This window comes from Scylla paramamosain, chromosome 10 (genome assembly GCF_035594125.1).
Source record: "Scylla paramamosain isolate STU-SP2022 chromosome 10, ASM3559412v1, whole genome shotgun sequence".
Classification (NCBI taxonomy): Eukaryota; Metazoa; Arthropoda; class Malacostraca; order Decapoda; family Portunidae; genus Scylla; species Scylla paramamosain.
In genome coordinates, this window is record NC_087160.1 from 12093877 (window position 1) to 12115000 (window position 21124).

The 21124-nt window shown below is 38.2% G+C and overlaps 2 protein-coding genes across 14 annotated transcripts in view; both read left to right on the top strand.

Annotated features, from left to right (window-relative positions):
• Positions 1-4514, top strand: part of LOC135104519 (zinc finger MIZ domain-containing protein 2-like) — a 57209-nt gene extending 52695 nt beyond the window's left edge. Inside the window, exons 14-16 of the mRNA XM_064012091.1 lie at positions 345-456; positions 626-846; positions 1664-4514. Of these exons, the coding sequence (XP_063868161.1) occupies positions 345-456; positions 626-846; positions 1664-1849 (519 nt within the window). The 3' untranslated portion in view covers positions 1850-4514. The remainder of the gene's footprint in view (positions 1-344; positions 457-625; positions 847-1663) is intronic.
• A 4797-nt stretch (positions 4515-9311) lies between these two features.
• Positions 9312-21124, top strand: part of LOC135104236 (serine/arginine repetitive matrix protein 1-like) — an 18996-nt gene continuing 7183 nt past the window's right edge. For 2 of the 13 annotated variants that reach the window (XM_064011392.1, XM_064011396.1), the window contains exons 1-10: positions 9312-9461; positions 14670-14759; positions 14953-15078; positions 17111-17281; positions 17481-17602; positions 17902-18006; positions 18358-18618; positions 19350-19676; positions 20012-20144; positions 20776-20924. In XM_064011392.1, coding sequence (XP_063867462.1) covers positions 9438-9461; positions 14670-14759; positions 14953-15078; positions 17111-17281; positions 17481-17602; positions 17902-18006; positions 18358-18618; positions 19350-19676; positions 20012-20144; positions 20776-20924 — 1508 coding nt within the window. In that variant the 5' untranslated portion in view covers positions 9312-9437. Of the gene's footprint in view, positions 9462-14669; positions 14760-14952; positions 15079-15338; positions 16251-17110; positions 17282-17480; positions 17603-17901; positions 18007-18357; positions 18619-19349; positions 19677-20011; positions 20145-20775; positions 20925-21124 lie in introns of those variants that run through there. The other 11 variants (XM_064011394.1, XM_064011398.1, XM_064011393.1 and 8 more) reach the window with 7 other exon arrangements.

Consider the following 21124-nt stretch of genomic DNA (forward strand, 5'->3'; position numbering starts at 1 on the left):
AATTTTAATTAATTGCAACTTGGTGGAAATTGCTGTGTATACCTAAGTTATTACATCCTTTTCTTTTTTTGTCCAAGTATTTTCAGGGATGCATAGGAATGTTCACTTCTCAGTACAGGACTAGAAATATCTTTTTGTTTTACTGAATAGTTTGTTGTTTTTATTTCCCATCTATTGTATATGGAAGAGTTCAGAAACGTACAAGCTCTCATAAAACATACACCTTCCCATTATGTTACAAATATTTTTAGTATTATGTATATTAATGTGAACTCAAAACATCTTGAGTACTGGTAACCATTCAGATGTGAATTGTTTATATTAATTAATTAATTGCTCCTCAGACAAGTGTGAGCAGTGGGCCTGGGATGCCTCACACCCCTCACACCCCACACACCCCACACACACCCCACACGCCTGGGGGAGTGGGAGGACCACCTAGTGTACCCTCAGCAGGTATGTTGATTGGTGCTGCCTCATCACAGCACTAGGAGAACAGTTGTCTGACTTCAGAATTTGTCTGTGATTTCATTATCATTTTACTGTTTCAGGCTGAAAAAAAATATTAAGAGATCATCTCCATGTGTAGATTATGGATACTTATGAATACATTGTTGCATTGCAGGAACATGCAGTAGCACCTGCAACACAACCAGCAGCAACAACAGCACTAGCAACAGTAGCAACACCAGCACCACCACCATCAGCAGCACCATCACCAACAACACTACCACCACCACCACCACTGAGGCTCACAACACCTGTAATGAGATGAGTGACCTGCCCACCCTCAGCTTTGACCCCCTGGATGGTGATGGTTCGGGTCAGGATGGGCTGGATGTCAGTGTAAGTAGCAGTGCCACTCTGCCTTGAGTGTTCCAAATCACAGTCATTTCCTTCTTAAATCTAAGTCATTCAAAGTAGGAGCACACATTTAGGTAATTTAAGAATTATTGCTATGACAAAAGGTGCACAATGAAACCTCTAAGTTTACAAGGTTTAGCTTCTGTGAGGACTTTTTTGCAGTGATCCTCTTTAGAGAGCAAAATGTGGCCATGGTAGAAATGTTGTCAGAATACCTTGTCCAGCTATAACTTACATTCATACTACACCAACTTACATACATGCTACACCATTCACTCTTATGGGGACATGACTGTGGTATCATCTTTCCACTGTGAGCTCAATGCCTGTAGTGGATTTTGTTATGCAGTAGAACTATGCTTCACTATTTGTCTAGATATATTTTCTTGTTTGCTTATTAAGATGGTGGTCTTCAAAGAAATGTTATAAAGTTGTACCTTTATATTCACACTATTCCTAATTCCTGTTGTCCTTTCACACAAGTGCACAGCTTTCACAGACATCACCATTACAATTTTGAAAGGCAGCTCTTATGTTTGCATAAGTCAGCCTTTGTCAACTAATAAGTTTCTCAGGCCTCACATTGGTATTCTTTTCCAGCTTTGTATCCTTTATCTAGAAATCCTATATTGCTTTTAATTCATGTTTGATGCAGTACTTCAACAACTAACTGGCAAAATTTCATATATTTGTTTTGCCCACTTTTGCATTGAAGATTAATTAAGATGCTACTAATTCGACCTGTGCTTTGAGAGAATTTCATCTCCATATCTAAAATTTTACTTTACCTTGTCAACAGGTCTTCAACAGTGGAGTGGACCCAATGGATCCACTGGAGCTACTATCATACCTAGAGCAACCAGACTATAACACTCCACCCTCTTCAGGAGCCTCTTCACAGGGGCAGGGTGCTGGCAACACCCCTGCAGGTGCTGGCCTTTCCTCAGCCCCAGACACAGATGACATACTGGCGCTATTTGACTGAGAGTGAGGGGTTCTAGCAACCCCATAGTGTTGTTAAGGAAAGAATTCAGGTGCTTGAAAACTTTGTTAGATGTGTTTGTGATTCAGGTACAGAACTGCATTCTGGCAGTGGACTGAAGACAACTTCTAACTTTTCTACATAGAAACATGGAAGAACTGTGATATTCAAAATTAGATTTGAGAGAAACATTTTGTGCATTTGCAGTTATCTCAGTCAACTTGTGCTTCACAGTCTTCATTCAAGAAAACTTGTTAGTGAACAAGACAGTGGAACAGTGAGACTGAAGGTACATGTTTGATGTGGTGTGTAAGGCACAGTTTGACAACGCACAGCTGGACTGGGAACCTCAGCATCAAGAAAGTGCACTCACATACACCCACCCTAATACTGACACACACACACACACACACACACACACACACACACACACACACACACACACACACACACACACACACACACACACACACACACACACACACACACATGCACATTTTCACACACACACACACACACACACACACACACACACACACACACACACACACACACACACACACACACACACATGCATGCACATTTTCACACACACACACACACACACACACACACACACACACACACACACACACACACACACACACACACACACATACACATGCACGCACATTTTCACACACACACACACACACACACACACACACACACACACACACACACACACACACACACACACACACACACACACACACACACACACACACACACACACACACACACACACACACACACACACACACACACTCTCTCTCTCTCTCTCTCTCTCTCTCTCTCTCTCTCTCTCTCTCTCTCTCTCTCTCTCTCTCTCTCTCTCTCTCTCTCTCTCTCTCTCTCTCTCTCTCTCTCTCTCTCTCTCTCTCTCTCTCTCTCTCTCTCTCTCTCTCTCTCTCACACACACACACACACACACACACACACACACACACACACACACACACACACACACACACACACACACACACACACAAACTCACAAACACACTCACACACAGAAAAGAATGCTGCTCCAGTAAAAAAGGGTGTTTTATTTTTTTATTTCATAATTTTATCAGATAATAGTGATGCATATTCTGATATTTTAGAAGCAACCAGTGATTGTACAGATCACTTTAGCAGTGACTCTTGTGACCTGCAACTTTGAGCAGGTCCACAGCCTGGGGTAACTTCAGACCGGATATATTCCAATGTAGAAGAAACAGTCCTCTTCGTGTTTAGCTCCAAAGGACACTGTGGCGGTTTCTCCCAAATGAGTAGTTAGGTTGACAGTTTCGTAGAATAACTCATTGATTGTGGCTATGCAAAGGTGTCCACAGTAGTAGTATTTCAAAAGATCAATCATGACATCAAAATGACAATATGCATAATATTGTCCTGAGTAGAAACATGCAATATTTTAGTCCATGTTGGCTGTTTTAAGTTTTTAGCCCATAACAATGACAAAGAGAAGCATGTATGTCTGTAGGTCCCCCAACTGTCTGTAAATATGACTCTCTGAAGACCAAAGTGAGAGGTTATAAGTCTGTCTGAGATGTTCTGAGCGTGTGTCAGAGCAGCAGCACCGTGCGTTGTTTTTATGTTGACATTATTCAGGTCCAGTGGGGTGCACATCAGAGCGATAATGGGAATAACTCCCACAAAATTATCTTGTGAGTGTTGTTGTGAATGCAGTGTGATATTTCTGGCTGCACAGGCTCATGGGTGGTTTACTGTCTAGACGAATTATTGCATTTATTTATAGGTTACTCCCATATGCCTGTCAGCCTAATTTTCATGTACATAGCTGTGTACAGAAAAATGTCCTTTTATTTATCTCACTGGTCTCTCCCTTAGAGTCCTGCGCATTGTCTAAGCTTTAATACCCCCTCCCTAGCTCTGTCTTCACCACCATCCTGTAGAATATGCCACCACATACAGTACACCACCACGCGGGTCGGCCCCCTCCTGCCCCGCCCCCTCTTGGGGCCCCGGGAGCCCCAACCCCAACCTGGCTATTGTAGTGACTTTGGTCCCAAAAGATCACATGTTACATTTTTATCAGAAGTTTATATATATGTAAACACACACACACACACACACACACACACACACACACACACACACACACACACACACACACACACACACACACACACACACTACACAAACAATAAACAAATATAACACATACACATTATCATGCAGAAACAAAACACATACACACATATATTTTAGTGCTTTTAAATCCTCATTCAAAATGTGTTCCTATCTATAATTAAGATTACGTATTTTTTGTTACTCACATTTCATCACCTTTTCTTTTGAGGCCAAAGTCCACCAGGCTTCATGCATACTCTGTTGACCGTCAAATGTACTAAGCTTAAATGAAATGTTTTCAAAGGAGATAGATTTATGCAGTTGAACAGAATCACTGAAAGTGTTTTTTATGTACCGTGTACAAAGGAAAGTGGTTGAACATTACGATCTCAAGATTGTCATTTTTAAAAGTTTAGGGAAATTCATACAATGAATTTGTAAACTGTTTAATAGTGACTGTCAAAGAGTCTGTGGAAGCCACACTTCTCATGTAAACTGTACCAGAGAACTTAAAAGATAGTTTCTAACTCAGGCACAGTGTTTTTAACCCCATGAGTGGGTGGTGCTCCCACGCCACCCACAGCCCTGGCAGGAAGAGTGATCACAAGTTTTATTTATAGGTAAATAGATTTTATCCTCTCTCTCTCTCTCTCTCTCTCTCTCTCTCTCTCTCTCTCTCTCTCTCTCTCTCTCTCTCTCTCTCTCTCTCTCTCTCTCTCTCCAGTGAAAAGAATAATAATCATGGGATGGAATTTTATTTTATTTATTTATTTATTTATTTTTATAATTTTTATCTATTTTATTTTATTTTATTTATCTTTATTTATTTATTATTTTGTTTATTTTATTTATTTATTTATTTTGATCTTTTTTTTTTTTTTTCACAAAGTTAGGTCAAGCTGTTGAAAGGTATCTCCCATTCTCACTAAACGACTCTCTACAATTATAACGTGGATTAGAAACTGGGTCTTATGAAGCCTTAGAATGAAAGCTTCAAGATGCTCAAAGAAGATGAGATCAGTGCTTGGCATAACATGGAGAGGTAAGAAGAAAAACAGATTAAGGAACAGAATGAGGGGAAAAAAAAAAAGACATCGGCAGGAGGTAAAAATGTGCTGAACAGATAACTGATGGACAGATAGAACGACAGATTGGTAAACTGGATAACAAAAGAAAGCAGGGCAGACAGAGGACAAAATGAAAAGATGGGATGTAGTACAAAGTTTTGCTTGAACGTCCTTAAATAGATTATTAACATAAATGCTATTCCATATTTAGGAGAAAGTTGTTTTTTTTTTTGTGATGGTAACTTTTTTTCTAATAATGACATAATTAAACAACACCATTGCTGGCAAAAAAAAAAAAATCAGTAAATGAAAACAATGATTCATGATGAATGAAAAGTTAAATATAAGGAACAACAAGACCACACAGAAAAGAAGTAGAAATGTAATGACCTAAACAATGAAGCCCCACAACTACAGTGAGCGCGAGGTGCACCTACATGTATTGGTCGATCCGTGATGTGGTACTCTCTCATGCATGCTTCTGGGTTGGATCCCCTGATCCAGTATCTTTCTAATGAAGCCCCATTTTATTTGAGCTTCTAGATCAGTGGTCTTCAAACTTAAAGGAGTTAGGAGGATGAGGAGAGTGGTCGTGAAATTACCAGCCAAAAAATCATTGTTTAAGAAATATACAATTACTCCAAGAGGCAAATGTTTATTAAAATATCTCGTGCTAGCATTATTTGTTTAATATCTTTCAGTCCAAACAAGGTACTTTGTTATTTTAATGAAAACACTTTGCTAGGATATAAACTGTATAAACCAAGCAATTCTAATTTGACCTCTATAGTATAAACGCAATAAAGGCGCGAGAAGGTTCAAGTGGGACACTTAGAAAAGCAGAAAGGGAAGCGTCATGTAAGATAGTCTGGTTACTAGACTACTGTTCTAGAGCAATTGCTCAGTATTTCAATACACTGATGCATTCTGATTACGCGCTTATTTGAGACAATATAGTGGTAAACAGCGGTGAGATGACTTTTGTGATGGAGGTATCACCGACCTATTTAAACTAGTTACGTTACCACTTACCGGTGTCAAACCATACTGAAAATGGGAGACGTACTCGTACATGTCCTGCCCTCTATAACGAGGATTATTTTTACGGGCCATGAAGATTAGTCAGAATTTTATCTTTTTTTTTTTCCTATTCACAATACATAATTATGGTTAAATTATCACTAAAATCATTAAATCATCCTTGTCAATTAAAATCACTTTCACCACAGCTTGTCAAGCTTAGTCAAGATGAGACGATGAAATGTTTCAAAATACGCTCCATTAAAACGCACAACTTGAGCAGGGAGCAAATTAAGGTTAGACTTTCTATAGCTTCTTTGAGGTCCTGCTACTGATTTATCAGTGAGAAAGGTGCCATATGTAGAGTGAGTCGTTATTATCCGTAATAACATTCTGAACTTTCATGTTTTAGTCCAGGGTGGATGTAGATGTGGATGTCCCGGGTTTGATACCAGATTATGGCGCATTGCTCTCCAAGCTCAGACTTTCATACTGATTGTTTAGCATTTCATTGTATTGAATGTACTACACTTACCCCGTAGTCTGAGGATATACAAATGGTAGCGCCCTAGTACAAAAGTTATATGGTACAGTCAGCTCAGAAGAGGAAACAATAAATACTGGATACTGGTGGTAACAAGGCTGTTACCGGCTTGGGATTTTTCAATCACCTGATCAGCAGCTCATATTTTCATTGCTTCAATTTAGAACTCTAGGGTTTCTGTGTTTGATATATATATATATATATATATATATATATATATATATATATATATATATATATATATATATATATATATATATATATATATATATATATATATATATATATATATATTTTTTTTTTTTTTTTTTTTTTTTTTTTCCGCGGTGGGTGGGTGGCTGTGAGTAAACTTTCTTACACCATCATAAAGAAAACCATTCTTCTTAAAATTTTTATTTCTATTTTCTTTTTTTTTCTATGATTTTCCTGCAACCATCTTCCTCCTACGGTGAGCTTGAGCGACGGTGAGCAGGGGGCATTTAAATGGCGATTTAAACAGTCTTTAAATGGCCATCGCAGGACAAGAAATATTGGGTTAGAGAGAGAGAGAGAGAGAGAGAGAGAGAGAGAGAGAGAGAGAGAGAGAGAGAGAGAGAGAGAGAGACAGTTAAACAGAAAAACAGGCCACAACAGACCTTGCGGTCCTTACGAAGTTACCTGAATGAGATGGTTCTCACATAATGGTGGTCATTAGGGAGCTTTAAAGGAAGTTTTGAAAAGTTTATGGATGAAGATGATAGGTGGAACTAGGTAGCTATGTTTCATTCAGGTACTGAACATGTACGGTAGGCAAGACTATTTCTTGCAGCTTCCCTTATTTTGCTTTGTTCTTATATTTAAGTATTCTTGATTTTTTTTTAAGGTAATTAAGCTCTCCATAAGAAAGTCTTCTGAAAATCCATGCCACTGAACACACACACACACACACACACACACACACACACACAGAGAGAGAGAGAGAGAGAGAGAGAGAGAGAGAATCTTGGAACTAAAGACAGCTTCATGAAATCAGCAAGATGCAAACTGTATGTGCTCTAATACATGATGGTAATGTTTGAAAGTTCGGCCGTTATTCTTTGGAAACATCCAATGTGCAAACATATACTTTAGCTATAGAATGAAAGTGTACCTCCTTTCTCCTTTGCAAACTTCTATCTCCATGACACACACACACACACACACACACACACACACACACACACACACACACACACATATATATATATATATATATATATATATATATATATATATATATATATATATATATATATATATATATATATATATATATATATATATATATATAAAGCCCACTGAGATGCCGGTTCCCGAATAGGGTCCAAAGCGGTGGTCAAAAATTGAATAGCGTCTTGAAACCTCCCTCTTGAATGAGTTCAAGTCATAAGAAGGTGGAAATGCAGAAGCAGGCAGGGAGTTCCAGAGTTTACCAGAGAATGGGATGAACGATTGAAAATACTAGTTAACTCTTGCATTAGAGAGGTGGACAGAATAGAAGTGATATAAAGAAGAAACTCTTGTGCAGCGAGGCCGCGGGAGGGGGAGGCATGCAGTTAGCAAGATCAGAAGAACAGTTACCATGAAAATAGCGGTAGAAGATAAGAGAGAAAGAGGCTGAAGTCAGTCAGTTAGAGGAAAGGAGTTGATGAGATGAAAAGCTTTTGATTCCACCCTGTCTAGAAGAACGGTATGGGTGGAACCGTTCCCAGACTTGTGAAGCACACTCCATACATGGACGGATAAGGTTCCCCCTTTTTTTTTTATAGAAGGGTGAGAAAAACTGGCGGAGACGTCTCAGAATACCTAACTTCATAGAAGATGTTTTAGCTAGAAATGAGATGTGAAGTTTCCAGTTAAGATTATGAGTAAAGGACATACCGAGGATGTTCTGTGTAGAAGGGGGCAGTTGCGTTCATTGAAGAAGAGGGGATGGTTATCTGGAAGGCTGTGTCGAGTTGATATATGGAGGAATTGAGTTTTTGAGGCATTGAACGATAATAAGTTTGCTCTGCCCCAATCATAAATTTTAGAGAGATCAGAATTCAGGTGTTCTGTGGCTTCCCTGTGTGAACTGTTTACGTCCTGAAGGGTTGGACGTCTACGAAAAGACATAGAAAAGTGCAGGGCGGTATCATCAGCATAGGAGTGGACAGGACAGGAAGCTTGGTTTAGAATATTATTAATGAATAACAGGAAGAGAGTGAATGACAGGACAGAATCCTGTTAAAAGATTTAGGAAAACAGTGACGGCCTACCACAGCAGCAATAGAATATATATATATATATATATATATATATATATATATATATATATATATATATATATATATATATATATATATATATATATATATATATATATATATATATATATATATATATATGGTTTTATTATAGTTTAAGCCATTACACACTACGTGGTAATAACCTACCTTATTTTGTTCTCACTATTCACATCATTTCTAATGATTACACTACTTGTCGGAAATTAATAATAATTAATGAATTATTAATTAATTAATATATATATATATATATATATATATATATATATATATATATATATATATATATATATATATATATATATATATATATATATATATATATATATATATTTAAGAATTATTTAGGAGAGAATTTATAAAATAATGAAGATCCCGCCGCATGGGGTTCAAGAGATTTGAGGATCGTACGATAACTACAAACCTGCGGCGGGAGCGCCAAGACCAAGACCCAGTAGAGAGGCGTGAGCAGCGCTGAGCCGGACGGTGTGAGTGGCGTCACTTCACAAGTCTTCACAATGGCTGATGCAGGCTTCTTCCGCGTAAGTCACTATGATCAGTGTATGAAGTGTGTGGTGCAGGTCAGGGTGTCACGTGCAGGCGGGCGTGAGGGTCCAGGATCAGGCGAGCAGGCGGCGAGTAGTCTGGAAGGGCGGCGAGTGAAGGCAAAGATGGCGACTCATTTTCCGCATTAATACGATTTTTTTTTTTTTTTTTTTTCTGTGATGCCTTTGTGGAATTTTGAGAGAAGGCTGGATGTGAGTCAATGTACCTTTGCGGTGGTGTGTGAGGTGTTGCGGTGTGGTTGGGGAGGGTAGGGTTGTGTTTCCTGGCCACACCAGCCCGAGGCCTGGCGGCGGTGCGGTGTGTGCAAGGCAGGGGGAGCGAAAATTTGTTAAATTTGGCTTCCCGAATACAATTTCATTGACTTCACGTAGTATCGCTGGTCATTATAGTTATTGTTCGGTATTGCATTATTAATGATTTTAAGGAGAAAAATCCACAAACCAGCTAATAACGCCGTGGTCCTGCAGGCAATACCAGTTCCACGGGGGCAGCTCAGGGGCTGGAGGGTTTGGAACTTTGGACAGGCAGGATAGTTTGTTACTTAACCAGAAACAGCGATGCACGTCAAGGTGTCAGGTCCAAGAGAAGCGGCCTGACGAACTTGCTTATTTGGACAACATACCATTTATTGTCATCCACTGCAATAAAAGTATAGGCGCCAGTTACCTCAACTGAGAGAAGGCTTGTACCCCACAGTCGACAGATAGCAAAAATAGGAGCTCAGGAAGTTCTAGATGTAAAGCTTCTATGTTGCACGATCTTGCTGCATCCCAGATCTCTTAAGACTAGCTTTTGTGGGTTCAAGGGAATGTATTTAAGTTTTTATGGTTTTTACTTAATTTGTATTATTTATATATATTTACACTCAGACAACCATATATGACTTTGACAACAACGAAAAACTACGAAAATTGTTTCATCTCTCTTGAAATAAATTCCATTAAATGTCCTGAACTCTTAACATTACACTTCCAATTGAAATCACTTTACATATTTAATACTCAATGATAAATTACATCCTACACAGACCTTGCAACCAATTTTTAATGAGGAAACATCCTACATCTACTTAATCCCCCCTCTGTCAATATATAACACCAACACTTTACTCTGACTGCTCTACAACTGTCTGGCTCTACTTACTGTTACTGTGACAGGCAGCTTGCCCATCTTGACCCTCTCTGGTCTGACAGATGTGTCTGCTTCTGTCTATTCCCTTTTCCTACACCTCATAGTATACATGCGATGTTAGAGTAAGCTTTTGCCCAACAAGGCCTCCATTGCTATAAGATTTATTTTCCACTACCTCAGTCATACAGTTTATTTTCCTGTAACTTTCAATAAGTTTCATTTTCAAGTAACTATATTTATTTTCTCATACTTTGATCATATGGTTAATTTTCCTATACTTTCCGTAAGGTCCATTTTCAAGTAACTATATTTTATCTTCCCATACTTTGATCATACAGTTTATTTTCCCTTAACTTTCAACAAGCTTTATTCTCAAGTAACTTTGGTAATCGCATCTTCTAATCAGGAACAAGGAGGCTGTTGGCCACGTCATTTGCTTCAGTCATTGGCTTTGCTTCCAGTGACTGCTTCCCTCCCTCTATACTAATTTAGTGATAGCCACCTTGGTATCTTGTAATCCGCTGCTAATCTCCAACTCTCTTAATCTTGTGATGACTCACTACATCTTGTTTGTTCTCCTTGGTGGTCACATCTCTTCTCTTATTTGTCAGGGTGGTGATAGCTTCTTGTTACCTGTTTTTTGTGTTTATCATCATCTTCCCTCATTTATTCTTTCTAATTTTTTACTTCCTTCTTCATTTCTTCATTTCTTAATTAATGTTTCATTCTTCTTCTTACGTGTTTCATTTCTTCTTGTTTCTTGGGTTACAACAGAGACATACAAGACTGGGTTTACAGCTTCCTGGCTGACAGGCTTCATAAGGTAAACATCCTACTTACCCATTCTGAGTGTCTGTCAGTCAGAAGCGGGGTGCCTTAAGGGAAGTGAATGAGTTAGTTTCTAGTTTTGTTATTGATGCACCAAATTGAACCAAATTTTTATGAACTATTAAGCTCCTTTAGAGGAGTTATATTTAAGTTTCATTAATTAATTAATTAATTAATTAATTAATTGATTAATTAATTAATTTTTTTTTTATGAAAAAAAAACTGAGGCTCAATTTTTTGCATAGATTGGCAACAGTTTTTGCTAGAGTTTCTTGAAAACTGTCACAAGATACTTCAAAGAAAATTGTGACAATTTTTGTTTGGTTTTGTTTCCGAGTGAAAAAAAAATCCTTGACTAGTTATTTCTTTTAAGCAAGAAAAAATACACTATAAAATTCTTTTTTTTGGGGGGGGGGCATTTTAGTCAAAATTGGACAATAAATGGCAGAAAAATGCACCTCAAAAGTGTAATAAGTTGGTTTTGAGATGCAGGGGCATGAACGTGTTTTTCATTCATATATATAGCTATGTATTACTGAAATTTTTTGGTGCCAAGTCTAATAATGTATTTATTTTGACTTGTCGATGATTTTGATGATAGATTGCATATTTCATTTTTACAATGAAGGCAAGTTACTCTGATGCATTTGACCCAGTGATTGGTGGTGAGTTTCAAGCTGAGAACTTTTTACATTTTGTTTTGGGACAATTGGGTGTTCACTATGGACTGAGATGCTGGTGACTGCTGGCTGTTTTAATGTAGGGGTCAGTTAACGCTCCCACAGTTCTTAGGAGATGTACATTCTAAAATCACCTCTTGTGATACATCTTGATGTACTATACTTATATGCTACAAAATGTTGATCCTAAGTGTTTATGATAGCAATATCTATGGGATCTGGTGATGCACATTCTACAGAACAGTTATGATAAGCTAAATACTCGTAACTAGGCTCTCAGTGTTTTCACATTTATTTCTGATCTTCTGCTACATATTTGGTTTGGATAATTTTTCCATTTGTTTCTACAGGGACTAATGTTTTATCTGGCAAACCCAATAAGAGTCGAGCAAGTATTATTTATGCTGACAGGATATTGTGACAGCAGAAACCATGCCTAGATGAAAGATGAGACAAGTTTGTAGTGCTCTTGTAAAACCCCAGTCTATACATAACATAAGAACATAAGAAATAAGGGAAGCTGCAAGAAGCGACCAGGCTTACACGTGGCAGTCCCTGTATAAAACACACCTACCTATTTCCATCTGTTATCCCCATCCATAAACTTGTCTAATCTTCTCTTAAAGCTCTCTAGTGTCCTAGCACTAACTACATGATTACTGAGTCCGTTCCACTCATCTACCACTCTATTTGAGAACCAATTTTTTCCTATCTCCTTCCTAAACCTAAATTTTTCAAGCTTGCACCCGTTATTTCTTGTTCTACCCTGGTTGCTGATCCTAAGAATTTTGCTTACATCTCCCTTGTTATAACCCTTATACCACTTAAAGACTTCTATCAGGTCCCCTCTTAACCTACATCTCTCTAAAGAATGTAAATTTAACAGCTTCAACCTTGCCTCGTAAGGGATACTCCTCATCCCCTGTATCCTTTTAGTCATTCTCCTCTGTACTGATTCTAATAGACCTATATCTTTCCTGTAATGTGGGGACCAGAACTGCACCGCGTAGTCTAGATGAGGTCTGACCAGCGCCAAGTATAACTTTAATATTACTCCCGGCCTTCTACTTTTAACACTCCTAAAAATTAATCCTAGTACCCTATTTGCCTTGTTTCTGGCTTCTGTGCAGTGTTTCCCTAGACGGAGTTCAGAGCTAACTATAACTCCTAAATCTTTCTCGTACCCTGTACCTACCAGAGTTTGGTTGTTTAATGTGTACCTATTGTGTGGGTTTCCTCTACCTACGCTAAGCACTTTGCATTTATTGATATTAAATTGCATTTGCCATCTATCCACATGTGTTGTTGCTGATTGCACAAACATATTAGGAAAGAAGAACCAAGGTGTGAAAGGATGGGTTGTATTTCCAAAGAAGAAAGCAACAACTCAGGAAAGACATTGGGAGATACGATGTAAAAAGATAACCTTCACCTATGTCCTGCTAAGATTTGGCATCAAAACATAGTTGCTTCTTTCATATGTGCCAGGGTTTATATATGAGTATGTTAACTGTATAACCTAAATGGATAAAGTAAGATCATATAGAGTGGATAAAAATAGTTTTTCTTCCTGGGTGATGTTACATCCCAAACCTGAGAAAATGTGTATAGTATTTAGCTCATTTTGCCATATTTCTTACTTTCTGGTAGATGATGGCTAAAAATGTTCTTAACATTTTATTTGTTGGTTTGATAACACACAAATGACAGATTTTTCTAGCTGACCAAACACACAAATGACAGATTTTTCTAGCTGACCTCCTTTTATGTGCAAAATTCAGCTTACTGGTGAATTTGGCAGATTTTCTAGATCACATTGTATGCCCAGTTCATGTTGTCCCCCAGTGCCTGAAGCTACTCCACTGAAGCTAGAATACAGCAGTTAGCAAGGTTTTTGAAGGTTTAGGACACAGTTCTTGGACATTGTACAATGTATTTCAGGTTATGCTTTTCCTATCCTGAAACTTTCCTACCTGTCTGAAAGTTTGTTGCACATTGGGAAAAATGTATAGAAAACTGTATTTCATGAAAGTGTTGATTTATTGTAGTTTCATATGTTAATTTAATTTTGTTATCTTCCATTGCACAGTAAGCCAAAGACCTAGGGTGGAAAAGTCATTATGTGAAAGATTGGTTGTATGGCCTATGTGCTTCAAAACCTAAATGAAATTGGAAATCTTAAATTCTTAAAATCTTAAAATTCATGTTTTGAATTTGATTAATTTGGATTTGATTATATATATATATATATATATATATATATATATATATATATATATATATATATATATATATATATATATATATATATATATATATATATATATATATATATATATATATATATATATATATATATATATACTATTTTATTATTTTATTTTATTTTTTATTTTTTATTTTTTCTCCTCCTTCTCTTGCCAGATGTGTAGATTTAAAAATTTTAATATCTTGTATCCCAGACCTCTACATGGGCTCCTCTGTCCAGGATCTTGTATGAGTTATTTTGTCCTTGACTGCTATATAGGGTACTTTGTTTTCCAGGGGACATCTGCTGAGCAGGACAACCGCTTCAGCAACAAAGACAAAAAACTTATGAAGGAGATGAAGTTTGCTGAGAGTTTAGGAAAAAAGGTAAGGTTCTTGGTTGTTTGCTTTGTGAAGTTGGAAGTGGTTTGCCACAGTGACTATTAAGGATATAAATAATTCAGTTTTGTAGTTGTGATTGACATTGAGTTTTTTCTTCTCCATATCTTTTTGTATTCTGTGTTACATTTCATGATTTAAAAAGTATAATGAAGGAAAACTATTTGAATTTTGTGTGCAGATTGACATGACCAAGGTACGCCTTGAGGTGGTCAAGCCTTGGGTCACAGAGAAGATCACAGGCATCCTGGGTATGGAGGATGATGTGGTAATTGAGTATGTCTTCAATCAACTAGAGGCTGAAAAGGTGAGTGTTGGCAGGATGGGGAGGGGGCAGCCCGAATGGTTGTGAAGCGTGCATGTGCGAGTGGTCTACTTTTTTCTCTCTCCCCTAAGTAAGGCAGAAACTACTTGTTCATTTATCATTACAAAGGGATGAGTATGAAAACTCTTCATACTCATCCCTAGTACTTACCTGCTCTGTGAGTTGTTCGTTTTTAGTCGCAGTTGCAATGTAGAATATAAATCAGGATTTCATCTGACATTGCCAATTTTTTCTGGTAATAGCAAGTAATGCCAAAAGGGTGTTGGTCCATGGTGGTGGAGGCGCTCCTGCCAGCAACCTGCTCCATGCCAGCCCTATGGTAGAGCTTCGTCTGCACTTGGCTGGCCTGCTGCATGGGGCTGGTCTGCTGCTCTTGTCTGGGTTCTTTCCCTCAGGGGTGTGAGGCACATATGCCTGAACACCCTGTGAGGAAGGGTTCTCAGGGCCCAGGCCACCAGGGTGAAGCTCATCACACCGAGGGACTGCAGCCTGGGCCATTGCTAGGGCCTGTGCTGTCCTACCTGCCTGGATTGCTCTTGGCTTCAGGGCAAGGAGCTGTCTGGGTACCTGAAGTAGTTGCAGAGAGATTGGCCTGGGTCTCATTCCCGGGTCACATACCTGGGATTTAAATAGCAAGTCGTCACACCATGAGCTTGGAGCCTGGGTCATGCATAGCATGGCCTGGGTTTGTCACCTGATGAAGCCATCTCATCCTGGGCCTGCTGCCTGGGCCACTCACCATTGTGGCCTGGGACCACCCTTCTGGAAGCAGTACATCATCCTGGGTCTGGGTCATGGATGCTTGACCTGGGACCACTGAGGAAGTCTACAAGGTCTTGAGCCTGGGTCATGCATCTGTATGACTCAGGACCAACTCTGGGGAATGCACCGCTACCGCACTGGATCAAGATCTTCCTGAATCACGTTCTGGAGCCCCAGATATAATGAACGTGATTGTGTGTTGTGGAAGCAAACGTGGGCATGATGTGTGTCAACCACTGCCCTCGTCAGAGCTCGGGAATGCTGTAGTGAGGAGCGCCAAGAACGGCATTGCCAGGCAAGACTATTATGAGCCTTTTCCAGTAGGAGTTCCACCATGAACACCTGCTCACAACACCCTCAGAGATGGCTCTTGTTGCCATGTGACACATAAGGTACAAAAGTTTATTAGGCAAGGTTGCACATGTTTGAGGATAGCCTTCCACATACCCAGTTAAGGATTGCAAGCAGACTGAGGCTGGCTAAGAGACTGAGAGGCCATGTGTAACTCTGTTTATGTTAAGATTTTGTTGAATTGGTTAAAGTTCTCTTTTATATAAAACATGAAGGCAGATTTCTCTGTAAAAGTGCCTGAGGCTTTACAGAATGTAGTTAGATAAAGTAGTTTGATAGTACAAATATGGCGATGAATATGAAGTAACTGTTGATGCAAGAAAATAAGATAAGGAATTAATTAATTTGCAGGAACTGTAAATAGCAACATAGTTAAGAACTGTTATGTATATTATCATGTAGGAACTTGGGGGTTCTAAGAGAAAAGAAGTACCTTTGGAAGGAAGGGACTACCACTATTGATAATTTATAAAATGTCAGGCTAAAACAGTGCAATATAGTATGTAATAATATCATGCCAGTATTTTGTGACTCAAAACTTATATTGACATTGACTTAGCCTTCTAGGAGGAGGAGAGTGGAAACGGATGCCGCTGCTCATCCTTGTAGTGAGTTGGGGGTCTGTGCTGCACTTACAGGTTTGGTGTATTAGTGTGCTGTAAGGTCACTACTGGTACTGCCATTGGCTCCTGAACAAGCAACCTGAGGGTTCTAGTTGTCTTCCTTGCACTGGCTGCTTCTTACTGTGAAGTACCAGAATCATTTAGTGTCCTTTTACTCATTCCAAATCAGTGTTTGGATTCATCATGTTGAGTAGGTGAAGTATAGTGTGTGGTGCTCCAGTGTGCTTTAAGTGTGAGTCTCTGATTGAATTGTTAAGATAATGTGTCTTTTCTTACAGAATCCAGATCCTCGGAAAATGCAGATTATGCTGACGGGTTTCCTCAATGGTAAAAATGCAAGGATTTTCATGGGAGAGCTGTGGGATTTGCTGCTCTCTGCTCAGGCCAGTCCTTCAGGGATCCCAAAACAGTTCCTTGACCAAAAGAAGGAAGAACTTAAGAAGAAAATGGTAGGCATTGAAAAACCTCCATGTCTTTGTAATCCATTTTGTTTAGTATGTTTTTTTTTTTTTTTTTTTTTTTTTTTTTTTTTTTTTTTTGTGTGTGTGTGTGTGTGTGTGTGTGGTTAAGGAGGATTTAAGAAAGAACTGGCATATGGTAAAATCTTGAATGTCAGGCATGAGGCCCCTTTTGTTTTATTTTCTTCAGGAAGAGGAGGAGAGGCTGCAAAAAATTCAGGAAGCACGGCGGGAGCGGGACAAAGAGAAAGAAAAGGAGAAAGAAAGAGACAGAGATCGGGACAAAGATAGAGACAAAGATCGCAAAGAAAGGTATGATCCAATGTATTACTTTATCATGACTGTGAGTGATCATCTGCACATGCCCCATCCCTGTTATTGGTTATTGTATTCATGACTGCTGTAGTTCTTCATTTTCACCTAATCTTTGTGATTCAAGTTCCTTTCTTTTTTATTTATGGTATAACTTTTGTGTTTGTTTATAACCTTTATTTTATATTCTAAATGATTTCTGTATTCTAATTTTTAAAATTTATTTATTTATTTATTTTATTTTATTTTATTTTATTTTATTTTATTTATTTTTAACCTCTTTCTTTTCCATCCACTAGGAGGAGCCGCAGCCGAGATAAGTCATCACGCAGCTCCCGACGCGACCGATCACGTTCACCTCGTTCCAAGGATGATAAAAAGGACTCGAAAAAAGAGTCTTCTAGGTCAGTCTGTCATTTGTGTGTGTGTGTGTGTGTGTATATATATATATATATATATATATATATATATATATATATATATATATATATATATATATATATATATATATATATATATATATCACTTCCTCTTCTTATGAGTTCATTTTGCATTTTAAATTTTTCTTAATTTGTGAGATCTTTAGTCATTTTTTTCTTATTTTATTTTATTTTATTTATATTATTTAATTAAATTTAATTAATTAATTAATTAATGTATATATTTATTTATTTATTAATGTATTTATTTATTTATTTATTTATTTATTTATTTATTTATTTATTTATTTATTTATTTATTTATTTTTGTTCTAGCAGGTGGGATAAAAAGGAAGGAGACAAACCCAAGGAGGAAAAGAAGGAAGCCAATGGAGATGCATCCTCCAAGGAGAAGTCTTCTGCAGGGAAGTCCCCGAAACGTGACGGTTCACCCAAGCAGGAGGCAGTGACAGCACCAGCAGCAACAGCACCAGTAACAAAGCAGGAGAAGGTTGAGCCACCTCCAAAGAAGGAACGTAGTGACCGTGGGGAGAGGGGACACTCAAGGGACCGGAAGAGTGGAAGACGTTCAGACAGGTGAGATACCAAATCTTTGGAACAACACATAGCCATTTTTCATGTGCTGACTTGTGTATCTTGGTTTTTGTGAACAGTGACATCTTCTGGCTGATCATTAATCCTCCATGTAAGGTTTGATTGGAGACACCGAAGAGTTGGTAAAATTACCAGTATAAAAATTGTAGTACCTGGAATTATTCTTTTTATCTCATGCCTGTTTTCATGAGTTTTCTCATGGGGATGGTCACAAAAGGATTTTTCAGTTGTTTTTGCCTGTGTTCTTGCATGCACCAAGCTCATTCCTCATTCTCACATACTTAATCTTCTCCTTGTGGGGGAGTTCTTAGCTGATATCAAAATAGAAAATGGTAAAGGTGAAAATATGAAATATGGATTGGTTGAGACAAACACACCATCATAAGATTGTGGCCACACAGAAAAACATGGAGTGTATGGTGGATATAATTGGTTCAAGGAGTGCTGCCTTCATTGAAATGGAAGGACAGAGTGCTAGATTCATGATTGTGAAAGCATTTCTCATTAATAAAAAATATATTCTAGATGAAAAAAAATGTATAAATTTTGTTTGGTAATGTATTCATCAATAGTAATCAAAATCTAACATTCATTATCATTATTCATGATTATATATTGAGCTGTGGATATCGAAATTGGCAAGAATTTTTTGTAAGTTATTTCATGATAGTCTTCCTTGGATTCTATTTAATTTGCATTGTTTTGCCTTGTAGGTCCCCACGAGGTAGGTCCCCAAGGAAGGAAGATGATCGCAGACGTAGAGGCTCCTCACGGAAGCGTTCTTCAAGCCCACGTAAGCACTCCCCATCCCATCGCAAGCGATCCCCTAGCCCACGTAAACGATCCCCCAGTCCTCGCAAGCGTTCCCCTGTGGAGCGCAAACCCACTCCAAGCCCTCGCAAGCGTTCCCCAGTTCCACGCAAACGCTCTGCTACTCCTCCCAAGAGGTCAGGAAGTCCTAGAAAGCGGTCACCCTCTCCCAGGCCCAAACCTCGCAGGCGCCCCACCCGATCCCCAAGCTCCAACTCTGAGTCTTCCAGGTCAGTGCATCACCAACTGGTTAGAAACTCAAATAATTTTATGCAGATATGTAAGTGTATTTGCCTGTTTTCCTTTCATTGTTGGTCAGAGGTCTATTTGAGTGAAGCCACAATTATCTCTTTTTTTAAACATGTCCTATTGAACATTTGATAAAGAAGTATTTAATTGATTGCCATTGGGTGGAAGCTTTAAGATGAGCCATTTTTCACTTTCCTTTATGTATTTTTACATTTATTTATTTTTTTTACATATTTTACTTGTCTTGTCTTGTCTTTTTTTGGTAAATTTTTGTGCATCACTGTGTTTTATGTATCTTTTCTGTTTGAAACCAAAGTGGTTCCAGGTCTTGTAGTCGATCCCCTTTGAGGAATAAAGAGGATGACTTTGAAATTCATCGCAAAGAAGATTCTGTCCTCAAGAAGCGTCAGTACCGGTCAAACAGAGATCCATCCAGCTCTGAAGATGAGGTGAGGCCCCTGGCACCATCTAATTACTCTAATGAATTCCAACTTATTCACTGTTCTCAAAAGCAAATTGTTTGATTTTGGGGGTGAAATTATAAACTAAATCTCTTAGTTTCATGTTATCTGTTAATATGGTATTGTTATTTCATTTTTAACTAAGTGCACCATCTTCAGTAAGGATGTTTCAAATTAAATTTTCAAGTCATTGGGTGAACTTGTTATTGATCATTCTGTATATTAAGCCAACATCCAACACATGTAAAGAGTGATTAGAAAAAAAACCCTCATTGTTTATTTGAAAAGTGATCCTTTCAGCTATTCAATTCCATAACTGAGAGTAGTTGAAAGCAGTTCAGGGAATTGATTGAAAACCCATTGAATCCTTTCCTCTTTTGTCCTTGTTCAGTGAGCAGAAGTACAGGATTTAAGTTAAAGAATTGTTGTTGTTGTTATTATTATTATTATTATTATGTAACCTGGGAGGAGCTGATGGCTGAGTTGTACCTTCCTTTTGCATTTGTGTGTGTACCTGCTACAAGAGATCGGAAATGGTGTACACCATTTACATAGAAGTGAGACGAAATTTAAATAGAAATTGCCACAAAGCATATAATTCTAAGTTGTTTATTTTCAGGGTCCAGCACATAATACTGGTGGAGATCACCGCAGTGGTGGTGGTGGTGGTGGGGGAGGCTCTCCTCGCCGAGCCTCCCCTCGTTTTGCCCGGCGATCTGTCTCCCCTCGCCGGGGACGTAGGAGTCCATCCCCTCGCTATCGCCGAAGGTGAGTGTGACTAGAGCACCAGGATATTTTTTTTTTTTTTTTTTTTTTTTTTTTTTTTTTTTTTTTTTTTTTTTTTTTCTTCAAGCATCATCTCTTCCTTCATGGCAATAGGGTTGATTGCAAGATTGTGGTTATGATTGAATATGTTTACTTGAGTATCTTATCATTGAGGCAAGATTTCTAAGTGAATATAGGCCTTT